At 28.6% G+C, this 22,900-nt stretch overlaps 2 protein-coding genes and 2 non-coding genes across 5 annotated transcripts; 3 read left to right on the forward strand and 1 right to left on the reverse strand.

Moving 5' to 3' along the window:
* The first annotated feature begins 49 nt into the window (after window positions 1–49).
* Window positions 50–5,598, forward strand: LOC132948747 (probable phosphoglycerate kinase). 2 transcript variants are annotated; one of them, XM_061019379.1, is made up of 8 exons: window positions 50–65; window positions 125–347; window positions 2,351–2,554; window positions 3,014–3,358; window positions 3,958–4,096; window positions 4,168–4,424; window positions 4,583–4,782; window positions 5,235–5,598. In XM_061019379.1, the coding sequence occupies exons 2-8, from the start codon at window positions 286–288 to the stop codon at window positions 5,273–5,275; spliced, it is 1,248 nt and encodes a 415-aa protein (XP_060875362.1). In that variant the 5' UTR covers window positions 50–65; window positions 125–285; the 3' UTR covers window positions 5,276–5,598. The 2 variants fall into 2 exon arrangements, with proteins under 2 accessions (XP_060875362.1, XP_060875361.1); XM_061019378.1 differs by lacking the exon at window positions 50–65 and having other exon boundaries at window positions 110–347.
* A 960-nt stretch (window positions 5,599–6,558) lies between these two features.
* On the forward strand, window positions 6,559–13,392 carry LOC132949465 (protein CLP1 homolog). Its single transcript, XM_061020375.1, has 9 exons — window positions 6,559–6,732; window positions 6,915–7,057; window positions 8,309–8,470; window positions 9,361–9,589; window positions 9,651–9,821; window positions 10,687–10,877; window positions 11,839–12,061; window positions 12,161–12,254; window positions 12,340–13,392. Exons 2-9 carry the CDS (start codon window positions 6,950–6,952, stop codon window positions 12,452–12,454), a joined length of 1,293 nt encoding a protein of 430 aa, XP_060876358.1. The 5' UTR covers window positions 6,559–6,732; window positions 6,915–6,949; the 3' UTR covers window positions 12,455–13,392.
* Window positions 13,393–13,912: 520 nt separating this feature from the next.
* LOC132949812 (U1 spliceosomal RNA) lies at window positions 13,913–14,074 on the reverse strand. Its single transcript, XR_009665138.1, has one exon. It is a non-coding gene; the product is annotated as a U1 spliceosomal RNA (small nuclear RNA).
* A 2,426-nt stretch (window positions 14,075–16,500) lies between these two features.
* On the forward strand, window positions 16,501–16,663 carry LOC132949811 (U1 spliceosomal RNA). The gene has a single exon (XR_009665137.1). It is a non-coding gene; the product is annotated as a U1 spliceosomal RNA (small nuclear RNA).
* The last annotated feature ends 6,237 nt before the right edge of the window (window positions 16,664–22,900 follow it).

Raw genomic sequence — 22,900 nt, forward strand, 5'->3', positions numbered from 1 at the left:
GGAATTTATTCTGTTGCGTTAAGTACGAAGACGAGTGTCCAAAGATTTCGCGATTGTCCGTCACGGTTTGTCAAGGGCAAATGATAAGAAAAATAAATCGATTATAAACTTTCGTCCCGTTTAGAATTTAGGTTTAGCCGACAGCAGTTGAGTACTTCAATCTTCTTCATTTGTTGACTTCACAGTTCACTGACTTGTTGTCTCTTCACTCGCCTTTCGAGTACCTCGTTTACTCGCATTCAACATTTTTGAATAATAATTGGATCGTTTCTCATACAACTAACAATGGCACTTAACAAATTAAGCATCAAGAGTTTAGAAGTCGCAAACAAACGGGTTTTGATCAGGTAAATATAATTTGTTAGGTATATTCAATATCTATGTAGGTAGGTACTTGTTCTTTGATGTTGAATACAAGTCGACTTTTGGAGTCATAGTGTGAAACCATGCCTTATGCCTGATATTATCGAGTTTTGATATTAAAGGTCAAATACCTAATGCACATCTATTATATTATTTCTTATAATTTGTTATTGTTTAATTGAAATTAGAATCCTTTTATTCCTCAGTTTGTTTCTAGATGTCGCTCACTCTAACATAAAATTATGGTAGACTACTTAAAAAAAATTATACAATAATATAACATTATAGTTAAATTATTATTTATTTCTCATAAGGCTATTACATATTAGTGTTGAAAATTAAAAACAATATACCCGCATAGGTCGAAGTCTGGTCTGGGTAACCTTACTATATAAATGTTTAACCTAACCAAATATGGATGTAACACGTTGGTGTTTATCTACCTCCAAATTATAAATGTTAATACTTATTAAATATCGACCTAGCTAATCCAAATCTATGAAAATTTTCAGTAGACGGTATTTTTAGCTTTTAGTAACAATAATTGCATTTGTTATCAGTATAGTTAATTTTTATTTTAAGATTTATCTTTGTGGTATTGCTATCTCCAATCTCCCTAAATATAACTTGATTTAGTATTTTTATAATGTGAAAATTTGTTGAATAATAGTTATTGTATCAAGTAATTTACCTAAATATTTATTTTAAAAAAAAAAAATTTAAAGAATTATAAATATAATACATACAATTTAAAGGTAGTTGTTATTTTTTATGTTATAGTATTTAATAAAATACTGAAAATACCCTAATTGTTTATTCTGTGTTTTAAAAATGGGTATGGCTGAGCATGAGGTTGTTTCTAGAAATCATGTAATCACATTTTGATGAAACCAAATTTTGCAAACTTATTTGATAATAGTTTTGTTTTATTTATAATAATGTGCATTATTCTGTAGGTACCTAATTTATAATAATTACCAATAATTGTTTAGTTTCAAACATTTAGAACTAATAATTATTCATTAGGTACTGTGTGAACATTTTATACAAGTAGTTACTAATTAGTGTTTTAAAAAAAATAATACCTGTTTATATTCATAATAAATTCAAAGTATCAATGCCAAAGCCCCATTCCAATATTATAAAATATTGCAAATTTCAATCAAATTGCATATTTAAATCTGTCAATACTTAAATAATCATACTAAATTATTAAATTACTTTTTTGGTAAATGATTAAAATTATCCCACTTGTATTTGCAATTAGTGATTTTTTAATAAATTTAATAACATATAAACAAACCATGAAGCTGGTTTTACATGTAGCAAATGTATGTAAGAAATGTGTTTATTTTTAAGCAAACTCATCGCCTTTATGTTGCAAACATTCATTACATATTGATCCACCTTTAACGTTTATTTGGTATTTGGATTTGGTATATTATTATGTATGTTACATAGTGAAATGTAACTAATTGGATATCTTAATTCCTTAAGACTTATAATTATACATTATTATAAATTATAATCATTAAGTAAAAATCTCCAAAATATAATTAGGTTAGTATTCAGAGGATGCCACACCCATATGTATTGTCTAAATCTTACAAACATACCAAATTTGTGTTTAGCAGTGGGTAATTCCAATATAAGAGTGAATTGACATATGATCAAACTTACAACTAAGAACATTATTCGTGTTTTTCATGGTTTTTTTTTACAATATTTAAATTTTTAAGCAAGTATTTTAAAAATATCATAAAATATACAGATAATGTTCTTACTTTTAAGCTTGATAATAGGTCAATTCACTCTATTATTAAAGGTAATTAGTTATTACACAAAATTAAAACTTATGAACTTAAATTTGTTATGCTGTACATTTGTAAGACTGAAACATCACATAGGTACCTATAACTTATAGTTTTTAAGGCTTTTAATAGAAGATACCTACCTAGTAATAATAATTTTTATTTTATAATTTCAGAGTTGATTTTAATGTTCCATTGAAGGATGGAAAAATTACCAACAACCAACGTATTGTTGCTGCATTAGACAGCATCAATTATGTCCTTGAAAATGGTGCTAAATCTTTAGTTCTCATGTCCCATCTTGGACGTCCAGATGGATTACCAAATTCTAAGTACTCTATGAAACCAGTTGCCGAGGAGCTTCAGAAACTCCTTAATAAGTAAACCATTGTCTTTATTTTATTATAGTGTTTTTATAAAACAAATATCTACCAACATTAAAAATGAGCTATAAAGTCAGTGTTATATATTTTATTTAACTACTATCATTTTTAACAGATGGTTAAATACTCAAAATAAAATATTAAACTTTTAAAAATATATTATATAACATAACACGAGGTACGAAAAATCCTCAAATAACACTGGTACCTATATATTACCTATATTACTTAGATAAATATAAATATGGGATATAATAGTTATATGTTATAACTTATAGTAAATCCTTATAAAATTGTGTTGTCTTTAACTCTTAATTTTCCTTCATTCCTTATAGAAACAAATCCTTATCCTCAATTATGAAAGATTGTTTTGATCAAATAAATGAAAGTAAAAAGTAAATAGTTATTTATTAATTATATTTTTTAAATAACTACACATTATACGTATTATTTTAGAAATGTTACATTTTTGGCTGACTGTGTTGGTTCAGAAGTAGAAAAGGCTTGTGCAGATCCAGCTCCTGGTTCAATTTTTCTTTTAGAGAATCTTCGATTCCATATTGAAGAAGAAGGAAAAGGTGTAAATGCTGCTGGGGAAAAAACTAAGGCTGACAAAGAAGATGTGAAAAAATTCAGAGAGTCATTACAGAAATTGGGAGATGTGTATGTCAATGATGCTTTTGGTACTGCACACAGAGCTCACAGTTCTATGATGGGTGAAGGTTTTGAAAAGCGTGCTGCCGGAATCTTGTTGAACAAAGAGCTCACTTATTTCGCTAAGGCTTTGGATAATCCTGAAAGGTATTAAATTAAATGTTTCTTCCCGCTACCAATATATAATTTTAAATTAAATTAATGTAAATAGTTGTACATGTACTGATCTAAATAATTGTATTGTAAAACTATTTACCATTCGATACAAAATATTTACAAACAAACTTATCATTTAATCAATTAAATTTTAATAGGTTTTCATAATTATTAATTTATATAATATTATATGTTTACATCATTCGGATATAAAGAGTAGGTTATGTTGTTTTTTCAATAGATATGTATTTTATTATTATAACTTAATTTTCAAATTAAAAATAATTACTATGTTATCATTTAAATGTTTATATTTTTTCACATAATCTAATGGTTTCAATATTTTTATTTTGATTCTCATATATTATACATTATACATATTTATAAATCATGATATAAACACATTTGAGATGATCAATTTAGGTTTGCATATAAAAATAATTTGTAAAACATTCTAAATAATAATTTAAAAAGTATATTGATGTTATTACTTATTGTTAATATTTATTTTGGACTTAAATGTAGTTTAATGGATAAACTAAATTGTTTGATGTAATTCATAATAAAATTAATTTATATGTTTGTTATAGGCCTTTCTTAGCTATCTTGGGAGGAGCTAAAGTTGCTGATAAGATTCAACTCATTGAAAATCTTTTAGATAAAGTTGATGAAATGATTATTGGAGGAGGTATGGCTTATACTTTCTTGAAAGAGTCAAAAGGCATGAAAGTAAGTTTAATAAATAATACAAATTAAGTATTAAAGATATCTTATAGTGATAATTTCAAAATTTATTTTAGATTGGCGATTCTTTATACGATGAAGCTGGAGCAAAAATTGTTGGAAAATTATTAGAAAAAGCTACTGCTCGTAATGTTAAAATTCACTTGCCAGTTGATTTTGTCACTGCTGATAAATTTGATGAAAATGCTAATACTAGCTCTGCAACTGTTGAAGAAGGAGTTCCTGATGGTTGGATGGGTTTGGACTGCGGACCAGAATCTAGGAAATTGTTTTCTGAACCAATTGCTCGTGCTAAGGTCATTGTATGGAATGGGTAAGGAATTAACGATTTAGTAAAAGGTTACATTTTAAGTTAACAAACTGATTAATAATTATTTACATTTTTGTATTTGCATTTAATAAAAAAATATAATAATGATCATCGGTTTTTGTACATGAATATAATATATATATAAATTAATTTTTTTTTAGGCCTGCTGGTGTCTTTGAGTTTGATAAATTTGCCTTTGGCACTAAAGCCTTAATGGATGATGTTGTTAAGGCAACTAAAAATGGAACTGTCACTATAATTGGTGGTGGTGATACTGCTACATGTGCAGCTAAATGGGGTACAGAGAGTCAAATAAGCCATGTGAGCACAGGTGGTGGTGCAAGTCTTGAACTACTTGAAGGTAAGTTTTGTCAAACATATTAGAAATATACAAAACTGGATATAATATGCCTATTTATATTTTTAAGTATTAACTATTATTATAAGTATAAAATACATAAGTCAAGTTTTTACTTTTTTAATTAACAACCTGTAAGTTTAATTTCTTGTTCCAGAGTAAAATATTTTTTCTGCGAATTTTGATATATAAAAATTGAATTATGAATATGAAATTAAAAATATATATACTATTATTCAAAGTCAAAAATCATAACAAAAAAGTTTAAAGTAACTTTTCCATTAAAAATTGTTGTTTTGTTATGATTTCAAATTATGTAGTAAAAATATTTTCATAAACTTCAATGTTTTCCAAAATAATGAGTGTTTAAGGTTAACATTAAAAAATTAAAGAAGCATTATGCGTATAATAATTTGATCTAAATTTATTTTAAAAAATGTTTTTATTTTTTTTAGGAAAAGTCTTACCAGGAGTTGCAGCTTTGACTGATGCATAATTGTCTAAAATATACCAAGTGTGTTAAATATTTACAATACAATATGTGGTTTATTTATTTTTATTTGTTTATTTTATATTCACCTTTAGTTGTCCAATTTATTATTGTGTGTAAATTTTAATTTTAAAAATTCAAATTACTGTTGTTTAATATGTTATGTTATTCATTATTATTTACTTTTCATAGATTGAATATTTATTGTTTTGATACAATAAATACAAAAAATTTACCTAGTTATTTTATATGACTGCTAAATTGATTAGTAGATATGTAAAAGGTTAGGTTAGTACCTGCTTTATAAATAAACTATACACTAAAAATTATTTTTATTTCTATTTTATACTATACATACGTCTATACAGCTATATAGTAGTCAAGCAATAAAATAATGGAATCTTGACATCTAGTACATACGTTACAGGATTTTGGTTGTATCGAATCAGACAGTGGTACAGTAGACAAAATTTAAAATATATTAAAGATTCAACATTTTAACATTTAACTCAAATAATATAATAAATTCAATATAATCATATAATCAATTATTAAAATATCTTACGTATCAGTCATCAACACAGAACACTGCACTTTCAAAAAAATTTGGTGATTTTATTTCTAATTATTGAATTATAAATTAGATTATTTATTCCTTATCAGTGACATAGCCAGGATTTTTTTCGGGGGGGGGGGGGGGGGGGGGGCTGATCAACTTTTACACTTAAACACATTAAATACGTACTAGCACAGATAGATAGCTGAAAAGTGTTAGTACTTATAGTACAATTTTTGAATATTTTAAATATAATTTAATACTGAGCGACTATCATAGACCATTAAAATCATTTTTTAATTTTCTTAACATTTCAGGGGGGGAAGGGGCTGCAGCCCCTCTCCTGGCTACGCCACTGTTCCGTATAGTATTAATATTTGCATGAGTTACATAAAATATTTTTAGGCATATATTGCTTCATATTATAATCGTAGGTAACATCTCCACATTCAACTTGAATTGTGTAAACTAAACAATTTTTGTTTACACATAAAAAAATGTTAGCATGGATTAAGATGATCAATTAAGGTATATGGTTGATATAAGTTACTGGAAAAACGGAAAATATTTTATATTTCCTTTATAACTATTAACTAACTACTTAAATATTAAATAATTTTTATTAATTCGAAAAAAATTAATTGCCGCCACCGGAAAATATCATGGAATAAGCTGTAAAATAAACAAAACACGCTTGACACTGATCATTGATAAGTGATAACAGATTATTTCTTGATAGGCGGTGATAGACGTAGTACGTGTTTCCTAACTTCTGTTCAAACTTAAAACTGTAATATAAAGAGAAAAAAAAACTTTTTTAGTTTGTTTGTTTTACGTTGTCTGTGGTGTGCAGACTCTAGTCAAATTCCAAACTTCATTAATTTTGTGTTATGATCAGCTGTTAATTGTAAGTCAGTTTTAGTATAATAAATTAATGGACCAACTTTAGTTAGATGTTTGTTGTAGCCTGTAGGTATTTAGGTAACATGTTTCTTAATTTCTTTCAAAAGAATTGGACTAATCGGCGATAGCGAGTCGTTTATCTTCTTGTTATACTTAGGTTTTAATTGTTTTTTTGTGTGTTTTCAGTGCTTTGAAATATTGAATAAACATACATATTAATCATGTCAGAGAGCGTAGAAGTTCAAATTGAAGACCAGGAATTCCAATTGGAACCTGACAATGAACTTAGATTTGAAGTTGAAAATAAAAATGAAACAGTTGTGTTAGAAGTAAGTACCTCTTATAGTCTGCATATAAAATATGTTTATTACTCATTGTTAAATTGGCATGTCAATGTCAGTAACATCTGATACAACATTTTAATGTGATGGTAGGTAGTAATGTAAATAAAGTTGGACACAAGTACACAGATTTATATATTATTAATTTAAAATTATAATATCTTCTATATTATTATTATGTTAGTTTAATAGTATGGTATATTATTATCAGTGAATATTTTAAGAAATTATCACTGGGCGACATTAAAAAAATTTCACACTGACTATCAAAATCAACATATTATGAGCTTATAAAAAACTTTTCAGTATTAAATATTATAGTAAACATTACCTATTTTTTCCGTGTTATTTAGTAACTAATGTCTTAACTTTAATTTATTTTATTGTCACATTAAGTTAAGTGAAATAATTATTTAGCTAATAGCTTGTAGGAACAAGGACTAAAAAAAATCAAATTAATCAATTTGTAGATATTTGTCGGGACGACTGACGACTAGATGAAACATGTCGCATTTTCGCGTGCCGCGTGAAATAAATTGCTTTTTTGCATTGTATTATTCTATGGATAGGTATGGGCTACGTACGCTACGGTGGATGGTCACATCATGGATTCTTCATCCTCAATAATAATTTGTCAAACGAAATGGTATACGTCATAAATAAATAACAAAATTAAACATAATAAATAAGCAATAAATAAAATTATATATTAATTATTTCAAACAGCAAAATGTTTACAAAAAGTCATTGTCGCCCAGTTATAAAATATATCATATACTGGGTGACAAAAAAATTTCTCTGGGGGACAGAAATGTGAATATATTAGTTAAAATATCCACTGATTATTATAATAATAATACAATTAAACAATTGAAGGATTAATAATAACTTTAATAGTTTTCGAATAATCTCAGTATTGTTAAATAATATTAATAATAAATACACTTATATATATATATTTTTTAATAATTAGGTAGGTACATTTGATAAAAACTAATATGAACTTATGAAATAATAATTGTTTAAAATGTATTTACAATTGTATTTATTTCATGAAATAAAAAAAAATATTGTATAGTATCAAGTGATCTTTATTTTTAAACGGAGAGTGAGCATCCTGAAACACTTATGTGACCATAAACATACTTAAAGTGTAATAAGAAATGTAAAGACACTTAGATTTATTCTGTTAAAGGTTATATACATAATATATTTATAGAGATTTTTTTATTTTTTTAGTTGAAAACTGGGCTAGCAGAAATTTTTGGAACAGAATTAGTGAAAGGTAAATCGTATACGTTTTATTTTGGAGCAAAAATTGCGGTGTTTACATGGCAAGGGTGTTCAATAAAATTACGTGGAAAAAAAGGAATTAGTTATATATCCAAAGAGACCCCAATGGTAAGAACTAAGAATAATGATATTTTTAAATTAATTTACTTAATGGAGATTACATATTTCAACTATTTATTATTAATTTTTACTATGATATGATGTTTATGCATAATAATGTATTAATTGTTTTTAAAATATTAAAATTGCATACATTACTGTACACTTTACTTCAATTTACTTAATAGTTTCATTTCAATTAGTTTAATTTATCTATTGGAAAATCTTTTTATCAAAATAGATATTTTTTATTTAATCTTAAATGTTAAAGGAATGTTGTAGACTTTTTTTTTCCATCTGACTTATGTAAACATACCAAATTTGCATTTACCAGAACCTATCTTGTGAAGTTAGCTTTAATATATTTTTTTTTTTTCGTTTTAAACCAACAGCAGAGGAGGGTCTGTTAGCACAATACTACTCCTTAGCTTTAATATTAAAGTGAATTAACATTATTTTAAAACATAAAGTTTGGAACATTATCCCTGGTTGTTTGTTTGATTTTTTTAAGGTATTTAAATTTTGATGAATTTTCTGAGTATATGTATACTACAGAAAATTAAAAATATTTAATTAAGCCAATGACCAACAGAATTTTTTTTAACTTAAATTAAATCTTATATTATAGCCAATAACACAGAATTTGTTGTATTGAACGTACATTTCTATATTGCATCTAGATCGGACAAAGTAAACAAATACAATGTCTCTCACAAAGATATATTTTTAATTTTTAATTCTTTGATATTAAAAAAACTCATTCAAGTTTTTTAGTAATCACAGATTAGATAATATAAAAACATTTATTTTTAATAATTAATTATTTTTATAGTTATGAATGTCTGAATTATTATTTATTCTTTATTGTGCACACATTTTAACAGTGTTTAATCTTTTAGATGTTTTATTTAAATTGCCATGCGTCATTAGAACAACTACGAGTAAAATCAGAAAAGGAAAAGATAAGAGGTCCTGTTACAATGGTGGTCGGACCGACTGATGTCGGTAAATCTACTCTTTGTAGAATACTACTAAACTATAGTGCGCGAATGAATGCTCTTGGCCGTAGACCCATCTATGTCGACCTGGACCCGGGTCAGGGACAAATATCAGTTCCAGGAACAATTGGTTTGTATAGATTTTAAATTCATCATAAGACAGTAATCCTAACAAGAATAATAATTTGTAGGAGCAGTCATGGTAGAAAGGCCAGCTGAAGTAGAAGAAAGTTTCTCCCAAGCAGCTCCACTAGTCTATCATTATGGACATACGAACATGAGTATTAATTCAACTTTGTACAACACTTTAATATCTCGTATGGCAGAAGTTATTCATCAACGAATGGATGAAAATCCTAGAAGTAATTTTCGTCTAATAAATATTATTTAAATTTAGTGTATACTTTATATAATTATATCTATTATACAGATGGCTACACGACAAAAGAGTCTAAATAGCATGTATTACTGGATAGTAGGAGATGAGCTCTATCTATTGGTGAAAATTTTACTATTTTATGATTTAAAGTGATATTGAATTTCATAGTTTGGGATTTACATGATACTTCATGTGCGAAAAGAAATGATTTAACTTTTCCTGAATACCTTGAAAAACGTTTAGCCCCATTTGTCTTGTAACCATCGATATAATTAGAAAAAATATTTAAAAAACATTGGGTCCGTATGGAATTAATTGAGTTTTTGTTTAATTATAATAATTTGTTCAGTATTACTTCCAATATTTTGTAAATATTTAATAAGTTAAACTGTTTTTACTGAAGCTATTTTTTTTATATTAGCCAATTTATTACAATTTTAATTAAAGCATAATAATTAATAAGTATTATGAGGAGTACGAGTAAAGTTTGACTTATTCACAATTTTTATGGCTTATAAATTTAAAAATCAATTACACTGATTTACTGTTTATTGTTTTCCTGTAAAGTATAATGTTTATTCATTATTTCAACGAAGTCTGATATTTTATAGATAAACAATCAACTCATTACTGTGACTATATAAATACAAACAACTAAAATTATATAGCTGACTCGTTTGGCATATTGCATAATTATAATCCAAAAAATGTGTTTCAATTATAAATGATTTTTTCCTAAATTGTATACTCTTATAATAATTAGTGTTAGAAAATATATTTGCTAATTTTTTATAGTATATTATGTTTGAATTGCTGTGATTAATTTTGTATTAAATTTATTTTTATAGTTAACTGTTCTGGATTAATAATTAACACGTGCGGTTGGGTAAAAGGTAAAGGTTACCAGCATTTAACTCACATCGCACTCGCTTTTGAAGTTGATGTTATTCTTGTTCTTGATCAAGAACGGTTATATAATGAACTAGTGAGAGATATGCCAATTTTTGTCAAAGTTGTCCTTTTACCTAAAAGCGGAGGAGTAAGTATCATCAATAAGATTATTTGTACTTATTGGTTAATGTGGCTACCTTTATAATAGGTAGTAAGAAAAAATAATATAAATAGCTCTGCCTAATAAAATCTAATACGTTAAGCATAGGATTTGCTTTTTTTTTTAATTTTTACATTACATTTCTAAAATATCTGTTTCCTATGAAAGATTTTAATTTGTGACCCACTTACTCATTTCTTCGATAAAATACTATGGTCAATACTCAATAGAAAAAGTCAGAAATTTTTATTTTTATGGTAAATCCCATATTATGTAGATAAAAATGTACGTTTGTTGGCAGTTGTACATCGCCTTTATTTGGCTTAAGATTTGTTTGGCAGACTTAATTATACTATTTGTCTTAAAATAATAAAATTCAGTGTTAACCTGCAGTAGTCACAATAAGAGTATTATTATTTGTTATTGCAGTGAAACTTTCCTAATAAGGATCCTTTTTAAAACAGAAACCTATAAAAAATAAAGAAATGAACTATTATTCTTGATCCTGGTATACAGTATATAAATATTTATCTCTGTCAAACAAAAGCAACAAAAGTGAATATTTGTGTATGACTCAATAAAAACTGTCTTCAACGTGTTTTACTCTTTTTTTAAAAATGTATTTGTACAAGTATACAACACGTTTTAGAGCACGGTTAAAACCTATCTTATAAAAATAAAAAGCTGCATATTGTCATAATGATCATAAATAATGTAACAATTAAATTTAAAACATTTTATACCAACAGTAATATTACTATTTTCTAAACTTCTAGTTTTTAATCAACACAAAAATTAATTTAGTCTAATCACAGCCATGTTGTAAAATTTGATTTTACTTCTATGGACTGTGTATTAAAGAATTAGGCATATTATATAATATGTACACGGTTAAAAAAAACACATTTTATTACATAGTAAAATTAATTTTGATTTATTTTATAATTAGGTAGTTGAAAGGAGTAATAAGTTTAGATTGGAAGGTAGAGAGGCACGTATTCGAGAATTCTTTTATGGTAGTCCTAGGAATGTACTTCATCCACACACCTGTGAAGTAAGGTTTTCCGACATAAAAGTATATAGAATTGGAGCGCCACCTATTCCAAATACATTGATGCCATTAGATATGCAAAAAACTGATTTAGAGACAAAACTTGAACCTGTTACTCCAGGTAAATATAAAAAACATTTAGTGCGTTGCATATATTATTTAATAAAAATACTTTTCTATTAAGATTATTTTTTAAAAATATTTTGACAATTTTTTATAGGGCCAAATATGATGCATCACGTGTTAGCTTTGAGTTTCAGTACAATGGTAGAAGAAGACGTTGTTAGGACTAGTGTTGCTGGTTTTGTCTGCGTGTAAATATTTTTTGGAATCATTCAATATAATATAACAACATTTTTATGTACAACCATTTTAATACATTTTTTTTTATTTCTTTAGAACAAATGTTGACACCTCACGACAAATGTTAACTCTGTTGTCACCTCAACCAAAACCCCTGCCTGAAACAATTTACCTCATGTCAGATGTACAGTTCATGGACAACAATGCTTGAAGCTGTGTGTTTGAAAAAAGCCAGAAAAAATATTTTGTGTGTTAAATATAGATACTGTTAATGATTATTTTTTTAGTACATAATATATTTTTCTTTGACTTTAATAATAATTAATAAATCTCAGTGTGAGGTAACAATGTAATGTACATATTTATATTAGATTTAAATATGTAATTCATGTGCTGACATTTTATATTTCATTAGTATTAGAAGGACTTATAAGTTATAAGTAATATTACGAATAACTGCACTAGTGATTAGTGTCATTACATATTTATTTGACATAAAGTTCAATAACATACAAATGCTTATGTTTAAAAATACTACTTTTAATTATTGCCAGTAATATAATATTATTGTTGTCATAAAAAAATTATGTAAATCCATTAAATAAGTGTCTTCACATTTTTCCAACTATTTTTATTTAACTGTTCAGTGTGCTGTGAAATTGTTTATAGATTTAAGTAAACTGTAATATTTGATTACAATTGTAATTGTTGAAGAAATTCTATTCTTTAAAAATTAATTGACAATGATGCAGAGCGATATAATTATAATTATTATCACCAAAATTGAGAATTAATTAAACATTTATTTTTGTAAAAACTAATAAACTTACTGATTTTACTCAAGTTAGTTAACTAACTTAATTTTCTAATTAATATTATATCATAATTTATTAGTTAGTAGGATGTAACTATGTCAGTGAAATTTTTGTAAAATCTCTTCAAGACCTTTGCGCAACAAATAAAACGCATTCACATAAAATTGTTTTTGTGACTGTTGAGTTATTTTAGAGTAGAATAATTTATTACAAAAATTATAGTGGATCATATTTTTGAAGGTTTGACTTATCAGTTTTTTATTTTATTATTTATGATTTAAATATAAAAAAAATATTGTAAATTTAAATGGATATTAAAGTTTTTAAGACATAATTGTATTTAGATGAATTAATATGTTATTCCCTCAAAAATACTTAAGGTAGAAACTAGAAATACTATAGATAGAGCAACAAGAAGGTATGATATAGTATTATAGTATGCATATTGCATTTATAACAAACTAGTTATTATTTAAAAATAATTTAAAGTTGCACTAGCACAACCAGTAATCACTAGGCTTATGTAGTATACCATACTAAAATGTATTAACCCGGTGGTAATTAAAAATGATATCCCCTTTGGAATATGGATGTCTATACTTCGAATTTTTCACTTTATTGTCTAAAGTAAACTTTATCTACGCTATTTTAATATTGTTTTATTACGTGATATTAACATTAGATCAAAAAATATTTTGTTTTATAGCTATTATAATATTTTGTACGTAATAAAAATGTAATAGGAGAACAGACTTGCACGATTGGATATTATTGATTAGAAAACAGGGCTTTCAGATGAGACATTTTTCAACAGACAATTAAACTTCGACAACAATTTTCGCTTTAGAGATTAGGTGGGACGCGCGAACGCGATCCCCGCTACCAAAAATTACGCGTCCGAGGTATTCGCATAAGGAATACTCGCAGGGGTCAACCAGCCCGGTGTGCAATGGGCAAGTCTCGTCCTGGAGGAACCGCCTCGTTGATCACGGTTAACCTCGACGCCAAGTAAGTATGCCGCGCGGGTGCTTAGACGTCGTACTTATAACTGAATGCTTCCGCGCGATCGTTGCGGAAGTGCACGGTGCATCGACCTCAACAGAACGCACATCCGACGGCTTCCGGTCTGGCCACTGCCCTCCAGAACGCGTTCCCGGCGCTGGGCCGCGGCATCCGGGACGCCGGCCACACGCCGCGCACGTTCCCCGAGGCCGGAACACCGGCCACGGTCGGTCGGCCGACCGCGTCTCAAAACGATCGTGTTCGTCGGCGCCATCTACCGTCCGTGTTTTGCGAGCTCCGGACGGCTACCCGTCTCCGCCAAATCGTTGCGAACGGTCTAGGCGACAAGATTGAAAATTTGAAATTATTATTGTAGTAATCATTATTTATTTTAGTTTACCGAATACCGATATTTATTACAATTTTATAATTAGTTACGGTAGTAGAAGTTGACGACGACTTGTTCAGTTATTTTTATTGTTATCCAAATCATTGTTCTAGCTGAAGTGCTTGCTGCAAAAATCAGACAAGTCTACTTTTTGAAAATTTTCAGCATCTCCTTTTTGACACTATAAAAGGTTTGGATTTTTTTTTTTGAAAATCATACTTATTTACGACATTGAATTCTATGAATACTAGTATACTACCATACTGGACATGTATGTGATGTATGGACACTGTTGGCTCATCTAAACTCTATAGACATTTTATGTAAATGCAATGAAACAATGAAATGGACTCATCTGTTTGTCCCCACAACAGGGATGTCATTTGGGGGGGGGGTGGGGGGCAGGAGTATGCATTTTCCCTACCTTAGATTTTAAAGTAGCTTTGAGCCGACCGCCTGCTCAACAATAACCAACCCTAGAGCCAATACGGGCCGTGATACAACATATAAATCGTTATGAATTAAAAATGATTTATCAGTAACCTACAATAAGACGAGTACAAATAGTACAAAGTGCGTCGAAATAAAGAATATTAAGAATACACTATATCATGACTTCAGTTAATAATAATATGATATAAAGTTTGTTAGACACCGTATCGAAATTGGTCAACAGACCATTAACTTAACTAGTTCATTATTTTCATTAACTTGCACACCTTTGGTTACCTATAATTCTGGCTACCTACCAGCGAGGTCTCTGCATGCCTATAATTATAATGTTTACAGTTTTTTTAACAATCTGGTTGATCAGAAAGTTACTTTTTTGTGTTGCGATTGTAAATGTATAGTCAACTTGCGAGTATGCGAGGATTAATGTGATTGAAGGTTTTTCCTGGTAGGTATGAGGTAGGCACCTATTATAAATAGGAGGTATTATGAAACAGAAAATATTTGAAAAGACTATTCTAGTAATGGAGTTACATTTCTAGATTTCAATCAAAGAACTATGTTATAGGCATAATTTATTTACAATAATAAAATTATTCAAAATATCAATTATTATATTTTATTTATATTGACCATGAATAAAATAATAATATTATTCACAGTATCAATCTGTAGTTTTGATTTCAATTAATGTGTTATACTGCGTTAATTAGTTAAATTGAATTTTCTTTCAGCTAATTATATATTTTATTTATTTTGGTGAATTTTAATCAATATGATACGTTCGATGAAGGTTTCCTAAACATCGTTCATCATTCTCATTCGGGAATGTTATTGGAAAAACATTTTGCTTGGACACTGGTTCCTTACGCTGCCGCTAGATGGCTACACAGTGTACACAGCATAGTACGTGTTTCATCTACAGAACGATATAACGTTTGTCATAAAATCCAACAAGGGACGAAGAAATTCACGTTTAAAATGACATTCACAGACATAAATTCATAATACAATTTATTATTGTTATTATTATAATATACATCAAGCCATTTTACGTTAATGCAGCACAATATTTATCATGCCCCGCCACCCCGCCATCGCGGTACTCCGTGCGAACACCGCGAACGGCACCGGCAGAGCTGATAGTGGATTACGTTTACGTGCGAGTTTGACTAATTCAGTTTCGAACTGGACACGCGCTGCCGTTGATATTAGGATTTTACGTCATTATAATATTTGATTACAGTTGGGCTGACATTTTGTCGTGTCGAGTCGGCCGTCGTTGCGTGTACGATTAATGCGAAGCGTTTCGGAGCGGATTTCCTCGTCGCAGCGGTCGGCCGTCAGATAGCGCGCCCTTCGGCGATCGTTTGTAACTGGTTATCGGCCGACGGGAATCGGCCCGGAACTGAAAATCATGGGCCCGGAAACGGTGTTTTCCGGACTTTCGAACGCTGGTGTCTCGCCATTGAAAGGTACTATAAATGGTCTAGAGTCCGAGGTCACATTTCGGTGCGGAACGGTTGACGAAACATTCAGCGCGCTGCTCGTGTCGGCCAGTCCTCCAATGGCATATAAGCTCTGCCGGCACGCCGAACTAGCATACTTACCTGGCGTGGAGGTCAACCGTGATCAATCAGGCGGTTCCTCCAGGGTGAGGCCCGATCATTGCACACCGATTGGGTTGACCCCTGCGAGTATCCCTAATGTGGATACCTCGGACGCATAATTTTTGGTAGCTGGGACTGCGTTCGCGCCGTCCCTTACATTCTTTTGAATCTTTTTTACTTTACACACGCATATCATTTACTGCGTTTATGGTTTCCGACTCGCGGCGGATGACACGGACGTGGTGTTTGACCATTTTGCACGTCCGTTTGCGAGTGCCCGTCACACGTTTTGTTACTCGTCACATTTGATAAATGACAAGTCCAGTATTAATAATTATTATGTAGGACCGCTGAGCGTTTGATACTCGTTAATCGGTTTAGGCAAATATTTGTTATATATTAATATATTGTAAGTTATCTATACCAGTTTTTACTTTTTATATAATATTATTATTGTACTTATCTCGTGTAGATAACAAGCGTCTAGCGACAGGGAATCCGAACGGCTGCAAGATGGCCGACATCGTTATCAGTTATCACCGATTTTACTATCACTTTATTTTTAAAATAATAAATTTCTTTCCCTTTCCTTATTTCCAACCAAGTTGTATATTATAAATCTGTACAAGTCCAATATACTAATTGCAAGTCTATTATTCTATAGTGACAGTGAAGTATCTGATTAGTCCATCTCATTTTAAATATTCACCAGATAAAACTCAGTACATTCAGTACTTCTTACAATATTTGTGTTTGAGTTTTCACTACATGAGATTAAATGTTTTATTCATCCCTTTTCTTTATGTACTGGAATATTCTTTAATTGTGTTTGCTTTCTCCTATTATGCATTTAGATAATATTTTGTTAATTTTTTTTATGGTTTTCGTTAATTATGTTATGGAGGCCTAAGGATGTCACTCTCAGGTTGATGTGCAATCGGATTATTCCTTCTGAAGTTCCTTACGTCGGTCACTTGTCCTTGTCACCACTCCTATCTTGTCCAACACTTTATTTAAAATCAATACATTGTGCACGATGATGGAGCTGGCCAGCAAGGATCCATAATTCCTATTCTCAATTATTATTATTTAATTGTATTTGCATTATAAATGCATTATAATATTCTATTATTATTTCTTTGATGTGCTATTTGAATATGTATTGTAAAATTGTTTTATGGTGTTATAAGTATTTAATTAAATAAAAATTCACAAAATAAGTGTCTATTTATTAACAAATACTTCAACATATTATAGATCTCTGATGGTCAGCATACAACAATTATAACTTGTTTGACAACTAATTATTACTTACTAACTATTGTACATCCATTTCAATATTTCATTATTATGAATTATAAAACATAGAATTATAATAACTATAATAAATTGTACAATGTACTTTATGTACTTGGTAATTCTGAATTCATAACCTAAGATTTATAATCGGTGCTAACTCATAGATAATATAAGAAAAATCTTAAAAACTAATAATTATTAATCAACTGAAATATCAACGGGTTACCAACTTTAATATATATATATAATTACCCAATATCCAATTATTATTAATATTATTAATTTTATTCATCATGATTTTGATTAGAAAATGATAATAAAGTCGGTGATAGATGATCATGATAACGATGTCGGCCATCTTGCAGCCATTCGGATTCCCTGTCGCTAGACGCTTGTTATGTAAATTGAATTTAAGTCACTGACATTTTTTACAGTGCGTATTTCTAGATTTTCCGATTTTGGATTGCGTAAAGACAAATTTTTCAATAATATTATTATGTTTGTAAACTTGTGTTCTTGAAGTTATTATGTACCTGTACCAGGTGGCTATATTCACGTGTTAATAACAAGTCTAGTTCTGACTTTAAAATTTAGTAGGTTGGTTTTTTAGTTCATTTTTGTAAGATGCAAGTATGTTATTATATATTATTATATGAATTAATATAAGCATAATATTTTCAACTACATAAAAAAAAACAATATAATATTATTACACTGTCTTATAAGCAATTGTACTATAGGTTTATAACTTTTTACAATACGCCTACGATCCACTTTCACCTTGAAAAAAATCAACCTTTTTATACAAAAATGTATTTATTTTTTAGATTGACATTCTATTGGTATACAAAAATATAGAATAAAACATCAGAAAGATGCAAGATAAACTCTTATTTGTAGTTATGGAAACTACCAAATAGTAGGCATTTGCGAATTGCGGTGCACTGTGCGTTGGCGCAATATTTGCATAATACATGTACAAACAAACGGCGCGTGCAATAAACAAAAAATAGTCGTGCGCTGCATAGTACGTCTGGGACCCTGTTCTCGAAAGCATACAATACATTTCGAAAGTAAGTTTAATTCTAAAATAGTGTCATAAAATAAAAAAAATGAAAAGATTGATTCAATAATATTATAGATAAATATAGACGTATGGGCAATTTGGCAGATTTAATGTAACTATCTAACTGAAAAAAAAATTAACAAAATCAAAAAATGATATTATTTTGCATCACAAGTTAAAACTTCTCTTTAGTCTTTTAGTAGTTTAGGTATAGATATTTAAAGTATCATTGATTTTAAATACTAGTAGTAGTATTTATAATCAATGATAATATCTTATCATTAATTTTAATACTGTAACATTATAATATTATCATAAAATCTAATTTAAATTCAGTCTTCTCAGTTAATAATTAAATATTATAATATTATAATAAAATAATAATAATATTAATAATCAACGAGAAAAATAAAAATTTACATTTTCAATAAAATATAATATTATAATAATAGCTTAACTTTAAATTAAATGTAAAACTTTTTGTACTAATTAGTTTTGTATTGCCTAATTTTATTCATTGGGTTATTGAAATAATATTATTATAATAATCTTATACTTGGCAATATACGGTTATCCATTGCTCCCATAATATTTATTAGTTATAAAACAATAACGCCAGATATGTATATACAGCGTTATTGTTCCGATTATTTTTATAAATGTTGAATGAGATAGCAATATTTAAATGTAGATCTATATTATTGTGCTAAGTCACCTTACATACGTGCACAGTGCAATACGTTTCTTTTGATAAATATAAAACTATCAAAAATCAGGAAAAAATACGAATTTAGGTATATAATTATCTCAAAAATCAATTTTTTTTTCTCGTGGCCTTATTGTTGATTGTGCGATCTGTAGTCTGTACATAAAATGTAATTGTGACATTGTGTTTACATGATGTGTTGTACGTGTCTATTATTATTTATTATTGACTTATATTATTATTATTATTCTCGGATGTCGACGGATGAGATGAATAGTGTGTATAGTTGTGGATGGATGAAAGTTGAAAAATAATCGTGGTCGAGACCAAAATCGTAATTTTAATTACCTGCTAGTAGGGTTCTAAATTTGAAATATTTCACTTGAAATTTTTCAATTGAAATACTACAAAATTGAAAATTACACTGTTCTTGAAATATTTCAATGAAATTATGAAAAATATTTTTTCTTCTTTTAAACGTTTTCGGTTATAGATGATTAGAAACAATAAATTGATTTCACACTTAGAATTAAAAAAAAATATATTATTTTTGTTGATTTATTATTTCGTATTTTCATATTCTATATTATATAGGGCTGAAAAATATTCCTGGCATTATTTTGAGAATAAAAACATTTTTTTACATGAGTATTAAAATATTGTTGTATATCAGCGATCCAAAAGATAATGGTTTGTTATAAAGTTGAAGTAAACAATGAATGAAATAATAGTGTATTTTCAGTAATTATAAAGTGTACAAAAGTCGTATAATATGTGTGTATATGTGGCTAAGTGATGTGAAGGTGCTCTGGGCTCATTATTTAATACTTAGATCATATAGTTTGTTATGACTATTATAGATTTGTTAAACAACTTATAAATTATATGTAAATATGTTACATATTTTTTTTGTTGCATACAATAAACCAAATTTTAAAAATATTCACTTAGAAGTTGACGACTTTAAACTTTTAGGTATAATAAACATTTTATTTTAATATTTCAAGAAAATAAATTTCTTGAAATTTTAAAACCCTACCTGCTAGTGTAGGGCCGAGTTTACAATCTATATTTTCAATACCTGCCATTTATGGGTCAAATTTACAGCACAGGAAACTAACGAGAACTTTTTAAATATTAAAAAAAATAAATTCGATATAGGTTCTTAAACTCGTAATTAGGACTTAAATATACACTAATATACACAGTAACAAGACCCGACTATGACGGGAAAATCAAATTCATGCGATACGTATTTTCAGTTGCCTATCCTAAGCTCCGAATACAAGATATTATATTCCGTCCTTCGTATATTGTAAATAATTTTAGCCATAGATAGCGCCATATGTTTCATAATGAAAAATTAAATTATTGTAATAATACTAGCTGATCCCGTGCACTTCGTTGCCCGTTAAATGTACCAGCTCTATATGACTCAAACTTTGTTCAATTCGTTATTTAATATTCGGTGTATGGTGTTCAAAATTTATCTTAACTTCTCCGTTACCCGGAATAAAAATTCTGATTCGCAGCAGTATATTATCAGGTAGGCAATCTATCTGCGGTAGATCGTGGACCCCGTGCTATTTGTACGTAAGTGTATAATTCAACTCTAAAGTATCAAAGTTATACCAAGTTTGTCGTATTCCACCTATGGTGGATTAATATAATCAATACAAAATCCTAACCTAACCTAACCGTATACTAATATCAGATGAATAAAAGAAAACCAAATTTAACCAATTTTAAATTAGCCTGTCTTCTTCCCAGAGGTCTAATCTACACAAAAACATTCATTTATATATCTATACTTTAATATATAAAGCTGTAGAGTTTGTTTGTATGAACGCGCTAATCTCAGGAACTACTGGTTTGAAATGAAAAATTATTTTTTTGTTGTCCATTCATCGAGGAAGGCTATATTATAACACCACGCCACGACAAATTAATAGAAGCCTGGGGAAGTGCTCAAACAGGGATTTTGTGATTTACGGTGGAAGTGTTTGTTTATATAAATGGGCGCTATTGGTTTATAGAAGAAGAATCTTAAAAAAAATTTGAGCCGGTTCTCGATTGATGAGGTAACGTACATTTTTCACGCTCCATTTTTGTATAAATAGATTATCATTGAATATATTTATTTATTAATTAATAGTAATGATTATAATAGTATAATACTATTGATATTATAATCTATATATATAAAAATAAGTGTACATTTTGAATAAATTTTATAACTCAAGATGCACCAAACCGATTTCGATTTTCGAAAAAAAAATTTCAGGGCATATTAAGATTGATATGTAGATGGTTTCTGTGAAGTTTGTACGCTGTGGGATAAGTGGTTCCGGAATTATGGCCTCTTAAGTGCACACCTGGCGACATGGCCAAAAACAACAACAATGTCTATACAATTATTTTTATCTATATATATAACCCATAGCAACCGCATTAAAAAACCAAAATTTCTATCGTAAATCTCAAAATTCCTGTTTGAGCACCTACCGGGGGCTTTTGTATTAATTGATTAAATTAATCCTCCGTAGGTGGAATTAGGTAAAAATGACAAACTTGGTACAATTTTGATACTTTAGAGTTAAATCATACGTACAAACAGCACGGGGTCCGCGATCTACCGCAGGTAGATTGCCTACCTGATAATATACTGCTGCGAATCAGAATTTTTATTCCGGGCAACAGAAAAGTTAAGATACATTTTGAACACCATACACAATACACCGAATATTAAATAACGAATTGAACAAAGTTTGAGTTTTATAGAATTGGTACATTTAACGGGCAACGAAGTGCCAGCGGGATCAGCTAGTATATTATATTATGTATGTTGTATTTTTTAAAATCAATTATTATTATTTACGTATTATAAATGTTTTTCAAGCCCATTGGATGGAAAACTGGAAAGTATAATAAGTATAGATTAATAAATAAATAATTATATAATTTACAAATTACTTTACTATTACCGGATGGCTATTAACTATTGTTTTATTTTCTATTAATATTTCAATATAATAATGATCATACATTTATTATATACATTTCTTTATAATCATGTTCAATATGTATATTTATAAATCAGTCAAACAAAGTGATTAGATTAATCTATCTGATACCAAAGAAAACCAAGAACAAATCATAATAGTGAACTAATTTAGCTAGCAAACCGTTGTTACTTGTTTTCAACTTGCAGTGTGTCACGGCTCGGCAGGGGCGTCACTGGTTATTATCAAGGAGCCACGTCCGGAGTAAATAATATAAATTTGTTTATTTTATTATTACTATTATTCGTAAGGGAGCCGT

The sequence above is a fragment of the Metopolophium dirhodum genome, chromosome 7 (genome assembly GCF_019925205.1).
Source record: "Metopolophium dirhodum isolate CAU chromosome 7, ASM1992520v1, whole genome shotgun sequence".
Taxonomy (NCBI): Eukaryota; Metazoa; Arthropoda; class Insecta; order Hemiptera; family Aphididae; genus Metopolophium; species Metopolophium dirhodum.